The sequence below is a fragment of the Scyliorhinus canicula genome, chromosome 15, assembly GCF_902713615.1.
Source record: "Scyliorhinus canicula chromosome 15, sScyCan1.1, whole genome shotgun sequence".
Lineage (NCBI taxonomy): Eukaryota > Metazoa > Chordata > Chondrichthyes > Carcharhiniformes > Scyliorhinidae > Scyliorhinus > Scyliorhinus canicula.
Window position 1 is genome coordinate 31,069,576 of NC_052160.1, and position 15,044 is coordinate 31,084,619.

At 43.9% G+C, this 15,044-nt stretch overlaps 1 protein-coding gene and 1 long non-coding RNA gene across 4 annotated transcripts in view; one reads left to right on the top strand and one right to left on the bottom strand.

The window, feature by feature from the left end:
• The window catches only part of LOC119978398 (ankyrin repeat and fibronectin type-III domain-containing protein 1-like), a 1,132,713-nt gene extending 1,126,706 nt beyond the window's left edge, over positions 1-6,007 (top strand). For all 3 annotated transcript variants that reach the window (XM_038820019.1, XM_038820020.1, XM_038820021.1), the window contains one exon: positions 2,830-6,007. In XM_038820019.1, the coding sequence (XP_038675947.1) occupies positions 2,830-3,117 (288 nt within the window). In that variant the 3' untranslated portion in view covers positions 3,118-6,007. The remainder of the gene's footprint in view (positions 1-2,829) is intronic.
• The window catches only part of LOC119978399, an 80,506-nt gene continuing 70,234 nt past the window's right edge, over positions 4,773-15,044 (bottom strand). Inside the window, exons 2-3 of the long non-coding RNA XR_005463437.1 lie at positions 7,164-7,271; positions 4,773-4,852 (exon numbers count right to left, since the gene is read on the bottom strand). This is a non-coding gene — a long non-coding RNA (uncharacterized LOC119978399). The remainder of the gene's footprint in view (positions 4,853-7,163; positions 7,272-15,044) is intronic.

Sequence of the window (15,044 nt, forward strand, 5' to 3'; positions counted from 1 at the left end):
GTTCATTAAGCACTCCAGGCCAGGTACAGCAAGTTAGATATGGAGTAAAGTTCCCACTACATTATCCCATTAAACACTTTAAACACTCCCAGGGTAGGTACAGTGCATATTAGATGCACTGCCCCATCAAACACACACAGGACATATATAGCATGGGTTAGATACAGAGTAAAACACCCTTGAAACTCACACCTAAGCTCAGAAGAAAATGTTTACACAGAACTATATCAGACGATTGAGGAAAATATTTTGTTCTGGTGATTGGGGTGGGGGCTGTTGTGGTTTGATGTGGTCATGGGGGTTTGGTGTGGTGATTGGGATTGAGGTTTGGTGTGGTGATTGGGGTGGGGTGGAGGTTTGGTGTGCTGGTGGTTTGGTGTGGGGGCTGTTGTGATTAAGATGAAAGTTGTGGCTATTGCCATGACACCCTGGGCGTGAGAGCACAATCAATTCCAGCCCCCCTCGTCCTTACATACCTCCTCCCCTAAAAGAATGAAATGTCAGGACACAAACGTTTCATTACCAGGTATGTAAGACATACAACTCTAACACATACCTATCTAAACTAACCCCTATTATACACGTCCTTTTACCCTGCATACATTAGTAATCAAATAAATTCTAAACATGTGATAGAGGATCAGCTATATCATTATCCTTTCCTATAATATATTTAATTATCACATTGAACTGTTGCAACAGCAAACTCTAACAAAATAGTCTTGTGTTCCTGGTCTTGAACATCTCTATGAATGCCAGTGGGTTGTGATCACTGTAAACCAATCTCTGGGAATTGTCCTGGCGGACATACAATTCGAAGTGTTGCAGGGCAGGGAGCAAAGCCTAGGCTTCCTTCTCAATAGTGGAATACCCCACAGGCCTCTCTATGTCAGTATCGTTGTCCTGCAGTAACACTGCCCCTATCACTAATAGCAAAGATTAACAGAAAGATAAAGAGAATATGCATGGGAAACCAGGTTTAAGTAGGTGGATCCTTGCATTATTGCGATGGATGGTTGCTCCTGTGGTGATTGGGGTGGGGGTTTGAAGTGGTGATTGGGCTGTGAATTTGTTGTCATTGGGGGAGTCGTTATTTTGGTGATTGGGGTGGAGGTGTTATGCTGCAGTTATTGGGGCGAGGGTTTGCTGCTATGGTAATTGGGGTGGGGGGGGGGTCTTTGCTATTGCGATTGGGTTTTGCGATTGTTGTGGTAATTTAGCCACAGACTTTTCTCTTTTGGAAATTATACTCCCCCGAGGTTACTTAATCTTGATAGACGAGCAGAAAAATGCTAGAAATATTCATGACGTTTATCAGCATTTGTGGCGAAACAGAGTTAACCTTTCAATGGTCTTTCAGTCCTGACAAATGTTCATTGACGTGAAACTTTAACTCTGTTTATCTTCCCATTAATTTGTTGGACCTCCTGAGCATTTCCAACATTTTCTGTTTTTATATCCGATTCCAGCATCCATAGTAGGGTAGGTCGTGCCTCACAAACCTCATTGAGTTCTTTGAGAAGGTGACCAAACAGGTGGATGAGGGTAAAGCAGTTGATGTGGTGTATATGGGTTTCAGTAAAGCATTTGATAAGGTTCCCCACGGTAGGCTATTGCAGAAAATACAGAGGCATGGGATTCAGGGTGATTTAGCAGTTTGGATCAGAAATTGGCTAGCTGATAGAAGACAAAGGGTGGTGGTTGATGTGAAATGTTCTGACTGGTGTCCAGTTACTAGTGGTGTACCATAAGGATCTGTTTTGGGGCCGCTGCTGTTTATCATTTTAATAAATGACCTGGAGGAGGGCGTAGAAGGATGGGTGAGTAAATTTGCAAATGACACTAAAGTCGGTGGAGTTGTGGACAGTGCAGAAGGATGTTACAAGTTACAGAGGGACATAGATAAGCTGCAGAGCTGGGCTGACAGGTGGCAAATGGAGTTTAATGCAGAAAAGTGTGAGGTGATTCATTTTGGAAGGAATAACAGGAAGACAGAGTACTGGGCTAATGGTAAGATTCTTGGTAGTGTGGACGAGCAGAGAGATCTCGGTGTCCATGTCCATAGATCTCTGAAAGTTGCCACCCAGGTTGAGAGGGTTGTTAAGAAGACGTACGGTGTGTTAGCTTTTATTGGTAGAGGAATTGAGTTTCAGAGCCATGAGGTCATGTTGCAGTTGTACAAAACTCTGGTGCGGCCGCATTTGGAGTATTGCGTGCAGTTCTGGTCGCCACATTATAGGAAGGATGTGGAAGCATTGGAAAGGGTACAGAGGAGATTTACAAGGATGTTGCCGGGTATGGAGGGAAGATCATATGAGGAAAGGCTGAACGACTTGAGGCTGTTTTCGTTAGAGAGAAGGTTAAGAGGTGACTTAATTGAGGCATACAAGATGATCAGAGGATTAGATAGGGTGGACATTGAGAGCCTTTTTCCTCAGATGGTGATGTCCAGCACGAGGGGACATAGCTTTAAATTGAGGGGAGATAGATATAGGACAGATGTCAGAGGTAGGTTCTTTACTCAGAGAGTAGTAAGGGCATGGAATGCCCTACCTGCAACAGTAGTGAACTCGCCAACACTAAACGCATTCAAATGGTCATTGGATAGGCATATGGACTATAAGGGAATAGTGTAGAGGGACTTTAGAAGGGTTTCATAGGACGGCGCAACATCGAGGGCTGAAGGGCCTGTACTGCGCTGTAATGTTCTATGTTCTATGTATTTTGTTTTTTGTACTTATCCTTGATTGAGACATTTTTAAATGCATTTAAGCAGCACCTCATTTCAACCCTTCTTGTTCCTAATCAGCTTTATTTCTCCAATTCTAGCTTCATGTCACAGGCAGTACATCAGCACAAGAGATTGTTAAGCTGGTGATAAGGGAAACAAATGAGACAGCAATGAAAATGAGTGGAGACAAAGACGCCCAGTTTTATAGAGACGACCAGCTCCATCACTTTGGCCTGGTGTTATCCATGGATAACACAGAGAAATGGTTACAGGATGACTTTTTGCCACTTTCCCTACAGAATCCATGGACCAAGGGAATATTATGTGTTCGTATTAAAGAGTATTCCCCCTTATTAGTGCAGTATGGTAAAGCGACAGCAGTATGAGATGGTGGATGAGCTATATCAGTGACTGATGTCCACATCACTCTTTCTTCAGTTTAGGATTATGGTGCGACCAAACCTCCACCAAGCACACAAGACCAAAATATATTGGCCAGAAGAGGAATCTATTTTCTCATCTTACCAAAGACAAAACCTTTGTGTTAAAATCAAAAGGTGAAGGGAGAGGAGCAAATATTTTGGAAAAGAAATCTGTCTCGGCCGGTGGTGCAAAATGGACATTATTGGATCAGCCCTTTATTCACAGTGCCTGATACTCAGATCCATTGATCACCCATTTTACACAGCACCTGAAATTAATTTCTACTTACAGTTCTTTAGGATTCGCGTTTTATGGATTGAGGGGAGTCTTTGCGATTGTCCAGGAATCTCACTGATGAAGGTAAAAACAGGGGGCAAGAGATAATTATTCTGCAGTGTTGATGCTCTGTGTACCTTCAGACTTTAGGAATACTTGCACATTATTCAGTCACCTGAACTATGTTGAAACAGAAACGAAGAAGGTATCTACTGGAGTCACTGATCTCCCTCTGAGGAACTTCCAAAATTTGAAGCTGCTATATTCTACATGGACCTTTTGTTACAGAAACAAAGCAGCCTTCCTGTTTGTTTACAAATCTGTAGGTATTGATTGCATCCAAAACCTAATAGCATGATGTTATGTTCAAAAGGATCATTGAGTATGAAACGTGATGTTATTTTGTGATAATTATCGTCTATATGAAGACAACAAAGTTCTTTGGTATGTGTAACACAAATTAATCTTTTTTTGTATGTGATAGAAATGGTACCAGCCTATTATCAATCAGTAGCAGCTTGTTTGACATTTACACTGCTCACACTCATGGTGTCAAATTCTTTCAGCAATTTATTGCATTCCCATCTCTAAATTCCTCCTTCCTTTGTTAACAGACCAAAGTGTGCTCTGTAGGGACATCGTCTACTCATTTTTTCAGGTGAAACAGACCATTATAATTGAAATAAGTGGGCATATCATTCTTTAACATGAAAGAACAAGAAAGAACGGAGAAACATTTAAGATCCAGATCGTCAAAAAGTTTTGAACACCTCATTGTTGTGTTGGTGTCAGTTTTTATCTGATTAAGCTTCTGTGGAGCACCTTGGATCATTTTAAGTTAAAGGCGCTGTATAAATGCAACTTATTGCTGAATCATTGACAAGAAATCTAGGGCAAGAACGGTGGTTAAACATGCATGGGTGCAACCATTGGTCAGCAAGATGCAGGGAAGGAGGATATATTTGTGTAATGATTTCCCTTCTCCAAATTATGAAACTGGGTTCCAGTAATTTCTGCAGTTATTCTGCCATTTATTTGCTGGTGCTAAGCAGAATATTCTACCCTGTTCCACCTAATACTCCTGCTCCAAAATATATTTACATAATGAATCAAGCAGATTATTGGGACTGTTTGGCTCAGGCAAGTGCTATCCCCAGCCCTTGATGTTTGGTTGCACCTCTGTGTGATGGAATGAATTGTTTTGACCATCAGTGTTCGGTTTAATTCAGGAGCATTTTGTTAGTTGATTTGATCCTATTCCCCTGAAAATCTGTAAATAAGTTAGTATGCTAAAATAGATATAACATTGTGGAAACAAATGTCTTTTGGTATGTATACTTGCCCTATTATTGTTTTTCATTTTGTGGCCTTTACTCGTTGCATCTCATCCAACAATCGGTTGTTACAAAAATTAACACGACGCTGTAGAAAATTAAATAATTGGTTAACACTGCTGGCCCTCCTCACATGGTAGGAGTCTATAAATTGATAAATAGCAATAGTCTGAGCAAAGAGATGAGGATCCCTTCTTTAGTGGACAGTTTCTTGCATTCTCCTCCAGCAGTCTTTTTGAGCTGCATAGAAGCGATTTTTAAATCTCTTTGAATGGGGTTCTGTAACAGAGCCCAAACTGTAATGGAGACCTCTCCTCCTCCAGACTGATACAAACATTTTCCAGTCAGAAAAACTGATAAATTTGAGATGCTCCATGAATTCAGTTATTCGTTCTAGTAGTTGAGTGATTTTAGTTGCTCTCTGTAACTAATTTCAGCATCTCTGGCTAGGGCATAATAGGGGTAAAATCAGCCAGATTTCTACTTCTGACCCACCCAATGACTGATGCTGAATTATGTTTTTTGCTTCTAATACTTACCACAATCTCATTGCTTGCCAAGCTTCACTGCCTAGGCTCACACTTTCAGTTTCCTTGGCTGGTGGTGTGTTTAAAAGCTAATCGGACCATTCCTCTGCCTCACTTCCATAGCCATATTCCAAGCTTTATTAAATATTGAGGAGGAGCAGATAAAGGCAACCAGTTTCAGTCTCTCTTCCCACTCTACTTTAACACACTGCCCACTGGGAAAAACTGAGTTGCTGTTTAGTTCGATATTTACTTGTTTGCTCAGAAAGCATAATTTTCTGTTCCTGGCTTTACATTCTGTTCCATGGCTGTGGTCACTCTCGCCCACTGTTTTTTATGCTTCTTCCCATGGTTATGGTCATTCTCTTACTCCTACAACTGTGCTTCTGATTTGCAGGCTATGTTTTACGGTCACACTGTTTTCCAATGTTTTTCAGCTCAGTTGTATTACGATTGGTCAAGCATGCATGCTTTCTATAGTCAGTCATTTTATAGTTCCATATCCTCAGTCAGAGTATAATCACACATTTCTTCCCTCTTGTTTGTGAGTTGTGTGACCTCAACCTTCGCAATATTGCATGAATTTGCTCTTGTAGTTACATTCTCCTACAACTAGGGGCCTCACGGTAGCATGGTGGTTAGCATCAATGCTTCACAGCTCCAGGGTCCCAGGTTCGATTCCCGGCTGGGTCACTGTCTGTGCGGAGTCTGCACGTCCTCCCCGTGTGCGCGTGGGTTTCCTCCGGGTGCTCCGGTTTCCTCCCACAGTCCAAAGATGTGCGGGTTAGGTGGATTGGCCATGCTAAATTGCCCGTAGTGTAAGGTTAATGGGGGGATTGTTGGGTTACGGGTATACCGGTTACGTGGGTTAAGTAGGATGATCATTGCTCGGCACAACATCGAGGGCCGAAGGGCCTGTTCTGTGCTGTACTGTTCTATGTTCTATGTTCTAACTCTATGCCCTCAATCTTTTATTGGTTCACTGACTAGTCACCTCAAACCAGGAGACAAGGTGCCTGTTTCTCGGCTGTGTGCCATTCGCTGGCAGCGGGATTCTCTGTTCCCACTGCTTGTCAATAGGAACTCCCATTGTAACCACTCTACACCGCCAGGAAAGCCGTGGGCAGAGGTGTGCTGCCAACGGGAAAAGTGAATTGCAACGATGGGAGAATTCTGACCAAGGACTAATTTTACTGAGAAAACTGTGAGACAAGAGAGATTAGCTGATGAGAAGGAAACTTGAACAGGAGCCAGTAATGTGCTTCTGCTAAGGAAAGAACTGACTGGGAAAACAGGGACCAGCGGGATCAGTGAGGATCTGGCAGTAAGAAACTGGAAGCTACAATTCGCAAAAATACATTGAGAAAATCAAGGTAATTGTAAAAGCAAAGGTTGAGATCAGAGCAATGGTGAGAAAAGATTGTTTAACAGATGCTGGTCAGTGATAAAGAGCGGAAGAGCAATCAAGAGAGGATCTAACCACTGCCCCTTGACATTCAATGTCATTACCATCGCTGAACCCCAAAATCAACATTCTGGGGGTTACCATTGATCAGAAACTGAACTGGACTAGCCATATTAGTACTGTGGCTACTGGGACAGGTCAAAGGCTAGGAATTCTACAGCGAGTAACTCATCCATGACCTCCCCAAAGCCTGTCCACCATCTACAAGGCACAAGTCAGGAGTGGAATGGAATACTCTCCACTTTCCTGGATGAGTGCAGCTCCAACAACACTCAAGAAGCTCAACAGCATCCAGGACAAAGCAGCCCGCTCGATTGCTCCCCCTTCCACAAACATGCAAACTCTCTACCACCGAAGAACAGTGACAGCCATGTCTACCATTTACAAGATGTACTGCAGTAACTCACCTGTGGCTTGCATTTGTAGTCAATCCTAGGCATTTAATGGGAGCTTCTGGTGGCACTGATGGGCAGTGGAGAGCTACTTGCCTCCAATCAGCTGGCAGCTCACGGATCCTAAAGCAAAGGCCAAATACTGGTTACTTTCTTACCAGGCACTTAATTTCGTTAGGCACACCACCAGCAACCCCCCCCCCCCCCCCCCCCCCCAACTCGCCAAAGCGACACAAGTCTCCTACTGGTTCTCCAACGACGAGAAACATTAAATCCAGACTCGTACTTAAGTTGAGGCAAATCAGTGTTTTATAGATGTTCATCACCACTTCCTTGCATTTACACTCTCTACTGCAATGTGTAAAGCCCAAGATCCTGTATGCTTCTATTAACTACTTTCTCATCCTTCACTGCCAACCTCAATGATTTATGCACAAATACCCCCAAATCTCTGTGATCCTATACCGCATTTAGAATTATATCCTTTATTTTATGTTGCCTCTCTTTGTTCTTCCAACAAAATGTATCACTTCACAGTTTTTTGTATTAAACTTCATCTGCCAGGAGTCCACAAATTCCACCAGCCTGTCCATGTCCTCTTGGAGTTTATCACTGTCCTCCTCAGTTCAAAGCACTTCCAAATTTTGTGTCATCTGCAAATGTGGAAATTGTGCATGTAGACCCAAGTGTAGTTAATTCATCTACATCAAGAAAAACAGTGGTTCGGGGGGGGGGGTCTCACTATATACCTTCTTCCGATCCATAAAGCAACTGCTCTTGTCACTCAGCCAATTTCACAACCAAGTTCCCATTGTCCTTTTTATTCTGTACGCTTTAGCTTTGCTGTTATTCCTGTTATATGACACTTTGGGGCTGTTTAGCACAGGGCTAAATCACTGGATTTGAAAGCAGACCAAGGCAGGCCAGCAGCACAGTTCAATTCCTGTACTAGCCTCCCCAAACAGGTGCTGGAATGTGGCGACTAGGGGCTTTTCACAGTAACTTCATTTGAAGCCTACTTGAGACAATAAGCAATTTTCATTTCATTTCTTTGTTAAACTCTTGTTGCGGATCCTTGTACACTATATCAACCGCACTACTCTCATCAACTATCTGTGTTGCTTCATCAAAAAACTCAATCAATTAGTTAAATACGATTTGTTGTTAACAAACATGTGTTGGTTTTCATTAATTACTTTGGATTTATTCAATTGACTGTTCATTTTGTCACAGATTATCATTTCTCAAAGCTTCCTGACCACTGAGGACAAACTGGCTGGCCTTATCCTTTTATCCAAAGGATATAATATTTGTAGTTTCTCAACTACCTCCTCTTTCACTGACTTTGGCAGCATCTTCTTCCTTGATAAAGGCAGGTGTACAGTCATATTTGGTACCTCAGACATGACCTCTGCCTCAATTGTGGCCCCTAATTAGACCCAATCCCTCAGTTTTGGCCCCTAATTGGACCCAACCCCTCCTTTTCCTAACCTATTACTATTTATATGCCGCTAGAAGACTTTTGAATTCCCTCTCATACTCTTTCATTGCTTCTCTTATTTTCAATAAAAGCAGCCTATTGTTCCTTTACCATTTTGCGTCCCAATCTTTGGTTCCAATTTACTTGGACAAAATCCGTTCTTACCAAACTAAAAACAACTCTTCACCAATTAAGTATTTTTGTTCCTTTTCCATAACTAATCTAAACTTTATGATACTATGGTTATTGTTCTCCCCCCCCCCCCCCCCCCCCCCCCCCAATAACTTTAGGTCCACTTACCATATCCCATTTCCAAGAACCAGATCCAACATTGCCTTCTTCCTCATAGAATTGGAAACATATTGATGTGGAAAATTCTCCTGAAGACATCTTCGAAACTCTTGCCCTTTACACTATTACCATCCAGTCTAAATTAGGATAATTACGGTTCCCCAATATAACTACTCCATAGATCTTGCATATCTTTATAAATTCCCTGCAAATTTGTCCCTCTTTTACTTTCTTTTTCTCTTCCCCAACTTGTTGAGGGCTGCAAATGCCAGGGATTGAAGATCCAATCACAGCCAGCACCACAAACCTTGCGAGCACTTTTAGCACATAGGCTAACACTAATGCACTTAAATACACTTGTTAACTTATTTAAAACAACCCATGTAGACATTGTACTATAATTAATATACATTGAATTGTAAACGCTGTCCTATAAAACAGTCCCAGGGCAGGCAGGTACAGCAGTGATCAGATACTGAGAAAAGCTCCCTCTGCACTGCCCCATCAAAAACTCCTTGAGTACAGGTTAAATAAAGAGTAAATGTTCTGCTCCAACCGCATGCCAGAACCATAGATTGCTAAACCCACCCATGCTCTGTAGGTTTAACACTGTCACATAGCAGATATTTCTAGTATTAAATTAGAGCAACCTTTGTGATGTGGACTGACCCCCATTGGGAATAAACTGCAAAAATGTTTTATGCAAGATACTTAAAACCAACATACAACTTAACTTAGTATAGTGCAGACTGATAAGAGATAACTTATTATTCTGTCCTGTGCTGCCACTGAACATTCCTCTCATAAACAGTCTTTTCAGACAGATGGGCTTCAGTACATTATTGAAGATTTGCTAAGGGGAGGCAAAGCCTGGAAAGCACAAGACAATGACATTTCCAAAAATTCAGCAGCTGAGAAAAATGTAAAAAATCAATTTAGGAATGTGAGTAAAAATTAAGCTTTTTGGGTAAAGGCAACATTTCGCTTCAGGGCGAATATTTGTGAGCATACATCATCTGTTTGATAGTTTTATATTACAAATAAACCAAAATATATTGAAATAATTGATGTTTTTCTTCCACATTGGGCGTGCATGATAAACTCTCAGCCCTCTTCATTGTATGTAGAGAGGGAGAAAAATTCCAGGGTGCACTCATGTTTTCAATAGTTGAGATTTAAAGATTGTTTCTCTCTGACTATATTTTGATGACTTGCTTTATTTGTTGCTGTTGATTTGTTTCTTTCAATACAACAGTGTGTGTGAAATGCCGTGCTGTGTTTGGTGACAATTCAACTCAATTCTTCAAGCTGAATAAAAACTATTTCTGTAAGGTCAAGAGTTTGTCTCATTCTTCAAGGATAGTTTGGTGCTTTTTGGTGAGATTATTTCATTGGATCAATTGAAGAAAATTCGTACCCATCAAAGAATTAAATACTGCCAAGGGAGCTACACCAGAATTTAGACACAGAGTAAAGCTCCCTCTGCCCATGAAACATTTCAGAACAGGTATGTCACAGAGTAAAGCCATTGACTCAATTTCAAAACTATCATCCCCAAGTTAAAATCATTCTGAAATCTCTCTGCTTCTCCAAATGGGGTATTTTGTGCATCCCATTTTGTTTGCCCAGTCATTGGCCATGCCTTCAGCTGCCTGGGCCCTAAGCTCTGGTTTTCTCTCCCCGAACTCTCTGCCTCCTTCCAGTCATTCTTTCAATGTACTGTTTTGACAAGCTTTTGTTCATCTCCCCTACTATCTTCTTTAGCCCAGTGTCAATTTTGGTCCCAAATTAAACTACTGGGAAGCATATGGTATGTTTTTTACAAAGTTGTTGTTTCAACATAGTAGCAAATAGTAAGGTATTATTAAATGGTGTCAGACTAAGATGGAATCCAATAAGGTCGGAATTAGATTTATGGTGCGTGTGTATATAAATGCAGGAAGTTTGGAAAATAAGGGATGGGACATTTCCGCACGAGGTCAACGGGCTTTTACATGGTCCGCGCCCTGTCGATGGCGATCTTGAGGCGAGCGGGGTTGAAGAATCCAGCCCAAGCTACGCAGGAAAAAAGGGAAATCAATTAAGGAAGAGGTGGTGGCTCATTAAAGAAAATATTACAGCGCTGGAGAGAACGAATGTTTTGGAGGAGGTGAAGGACAGAATCTAAGAATTAAGAAACATTTGAAATACCATTACACTACTGGATGTATTCTATAGGCTATAGATACAGAGGAGCAAATTTACCAGAAAATTATAGAAAGGTGGAAGAACTATACAGTGACAAACGAAGGGCAAGATTCTCCTGAAAGATTTCGAAGTGTGGTAGCGAGCGGGAACTGCCGCAAGATTCCCAGAGCACAGCCCGGAACGCTACTCAATGTTAATTGGTCCACTTAACGAGGCCCCACGGGCTTCTCGCTGCAAATGAAGCCGATTCGCCAGGACTGCACTCGTCATCCCCGGCTAACAAGGTTGAATAGCACTTGCACAGCCAATCCCAATCAGCTGGCAGCTATGGCGCTGAGAAGACCGGCCTCAGGATTTGGAGACACAGACCTGGGGAAGCTCCTAGATGCGGTAGAGACCACGAGAGATGTCCTGTTCCTCCAAGGCTGAGCCACAGGACAGCCAGTACCACCTGGGAAGAAGTGGCCGTGGCGGTGAGCTCGGGAACTGTGACCAGGAGGACTGGCCTCCACTGTCGGAAGGTCAACGACTTACGCCGTCAACACGGATCAGTAGAAACCACCGCTACCCCCCCCAAATATCTTTCCGTCCCCACGCAAGTAACCCCTCCAAACCCTCTAGGTGGCCCTCAATCCTCCCTTCACCCCCCACTTCCTTCAACTCCCCGAACTCTTCCTCCAACCCCTTCCCACCATTGTGAACCGCGCGTGCCACCAACAATGCCTTCTCTGTGTCACTGCAGGAGAAACTCTCCCACAATCAGCAGGAGAGGGCCCACACTGATCGATGGGTGCCAGACATAAGAATCCTCACCACCTTAGTGGAATGAGCCCTGGAGGTGACTCGTGTGGCTGAGGACAGAATGGTCACCAATGTGGAGGTTGGCACACGCCGCAGCTGTGAGGATCTACCGGGCCCCTGGAGGACCTGTCAAGCATGAGTTATTATTGCCATACCAACTGACCATTCCTCCCACTGACCACATGTCCATTCTCCTGCAGGTCCTCCCAGCCAATAGCCAATTTGCAGTGGTCCCTTGCCTGCGTCCCAGGTGAGCAGCTCGGAGGTGAACTCTGAGGATGCCACAATTGATGTGCCACAGCTGCCATCCCTACCCTCCACCTGCAGATATACACACCTCGATGGGAAATGTTAGTGGACTGGTTTCTGGGGTACAATCAGGTGAGCACCACACAGTTACTGATGTACATCAGGTGGAGGCAGGAACGCACAGGCGAGACAGCAATTGGGGGGCTGCTGGATCCCAGGACCTAGCTGGGTCCCAGCCAGATGCTGAGCCTATGGAACATGTATATCCGTAGCTGAGGGAGATGTGAGGGGCCCGCTGGGACATTCAGAGGGAGAAGTCAGCGACACTCCAGCAGTTCCATAGCCGATTGGAGGAATCCCAGAGGCTACGGGCGCAGATGTCGCTGGCAACGCGTAGCACCGCGGCCAACACTGCAAAGGTGGTGATCATAGTGGAGAGCCTGGTGCTCGACGGCGGCTGGGGGTCATGACCCAGTGACAGGCTGACCTTGATGGGGTGCTGGGGGACATGTCCTGCCTCGGATGGGAATGGCCAAGCCGCTGCAGAGCTTGTCCCAGTTGCAGGTCAGCATTGCCGAGGCATGGCAGAGCACGGCGCAATCACGGAGGAGCATTGCTGAGGGTGTTGACACAATGGTGCAGACATCGGGGAGCCGCCAGGGCTGGCGCACGTGAAGTAGAGTCAGCCGAGTGAATGAGAGCCCGAGTAAGGATTGAAATTGGTCATTTGGAGCAGTGTGGTATTTCGGTAGAGATTGGGAGGAGGTGCTTTTTACTATTTGTTTTGTTTTCTTTCTTCTGGCATTGTCACTGTTATTGTCCAGGGCGATATCCCAAGAGCATCCTGGGAAGGTAAGTGACATAAAGTCCTTCTCAAATTGTGTGGGGGAAAAAACAGCAAGTGTAACCAATGGCAACTCCTGACAGACCACGTGGTTCGGTTGGAGCAGCAGTTGGATGCAATTAGGTCTCTGTATCAAACCCCAAACTAATCTCACTTAGTTAATATCCTATATAATGCATCATAGATAGGAGTTATAGAGACGTGGTCACACTCAAGATGCAGGCAGACAGATGGGTGACTGCTAGAAAGGGCAGGCAGTAAGCGCAGGAATCCCCTGTGGCTGTCCACCTCTCTAACAGGTATACCATTTTGAATACTGTTGGAAGGGGGGGGGGGGGGGGGGGGGGAAGAGATAGCCTGTCAGTGGAAAACTGCTAGAACAGTGGTACTATAACTGACTCTGTTGCTCAGCAGAGAGGACAAAGTGCAGGAGAGCAATAATTAAATGGGGCTCGATAGTAAGGGGCACAGATAGGTGTTTCTGTGAATGTGAAAGAGACTCCAGGATGGTATGTTGCCTCCCTGCTGTCAGGGTCAAGGATGTCTCTGAACGAACACAGGACATCCTGAAGGGGGTGAACAGCCAAAAGTCGTAATACACATAGGTACTAACGACATAGGCAGGAAGAGTGATGAGGTCCTGCAGAAGGAGTTCAGTGGGTTAGGCAGTAAATTAAAAAGCAGGACCTCTAGGGTTGTAAATCTCAGGATTACTCCATGTGCCACATGCCAATGAGGCTAGAAATAAGAGGATAGTGCAGCTGAACATGTGGCTAAACTGGTGGTGTAAGAGGAAGAGTTTCAGATTTCTGGACCATTGGCATATCTTCCTTGGGAGGTGGCATCTGTACAAGGACAGGTTGCATCTAAACTCGAGGGGCACCAATATCCTGGCTGGGAGTTTTGCTAGAGTCACTCAGGAGGATTCAAACTAGTATGGCCCGGGGGGGGGGGGGGGGGGGGGGGGGGGACACCAGTTTGTTAGCTTAGAAGGTGTAATAACTGAAGGGGAAATACAGAACAAAAATAAGAAAACAACATCACCCTCAGGCAGAGCAAAAAAGGTGACAAATGGGTGAAGGGAGGTGGTCAATGCAGGACTGAGGGTATTGTACTTAAATGCATACAGCATATGGAATAAGGTAAATGAGCTTGTTGTGCACATTGAAATTGGCCGGCATGGTGTGGGCATTTCAGAGACGTGGTTGAAAGGGGATCTGGGCTGGGATCTAAATATCCAAGGATATGCGTCCTATCAAAAGGACAGGCAGATGGGCAAAGGGGGTGGGGTGGCATTATTTTTAAGGAATTAAGTTAAATCGAGAGCAAGGAGCAATATAGGATCAGAAAGCATCAAATCTCTGTGGGTAAAGTTGAGGAATCGCAAAGGTCAAAAGACCACGATGGGAGTTATGTACAGGCCCCCTAGCAATAGTCAGGATATGGGGTGAAAATAAATCAGAAATTAGAGAAGGCATGTAAAAAAGGCAATATTACAATAATCATGAGGGACTTCAATATGCAGGTGGACTGGGAAAATCAGGTTGGTAGTGGATCCCAAGAAAAGGAATTTGTAGAATGTATAAGAGACATTTTATTGGAGCAGCTTGTGACAGAGCCTACTTGGGAACAGGCAATTCTAGACTTTGTGATGTGTAATGAGGCAGACTTGATGAGGGAACTTAAGGTGAAGGAACCCTTAGGGAGCAATGACCACAATATGATAGAATTTACTCTGCAGTTTGAGAGGGAGAAGCTGAAATCAGATGTAAAGTAATTCCATTTAAAGAAGGGTAAATACAAAGACATGAGGGAGGAGCTGGCCAGAGTTGATTGGAAAAGAAGCCTAGCAGGGAAGACAGTGGAACAGCAATGACAGGAGTTTTTGGGAGTTATTCAGGAGGCACAGCGGAAATTCATCCTAAGGAGGAGGAAACATGCTAAGGGGAGGACAAGGCATCCACGGTGGATGAGGGAAGGCAAGGACAGCATAAAAGCAATAGAAAAAGCAGACAAAATGGTGAGGATTAGTGGGAAACCTTTA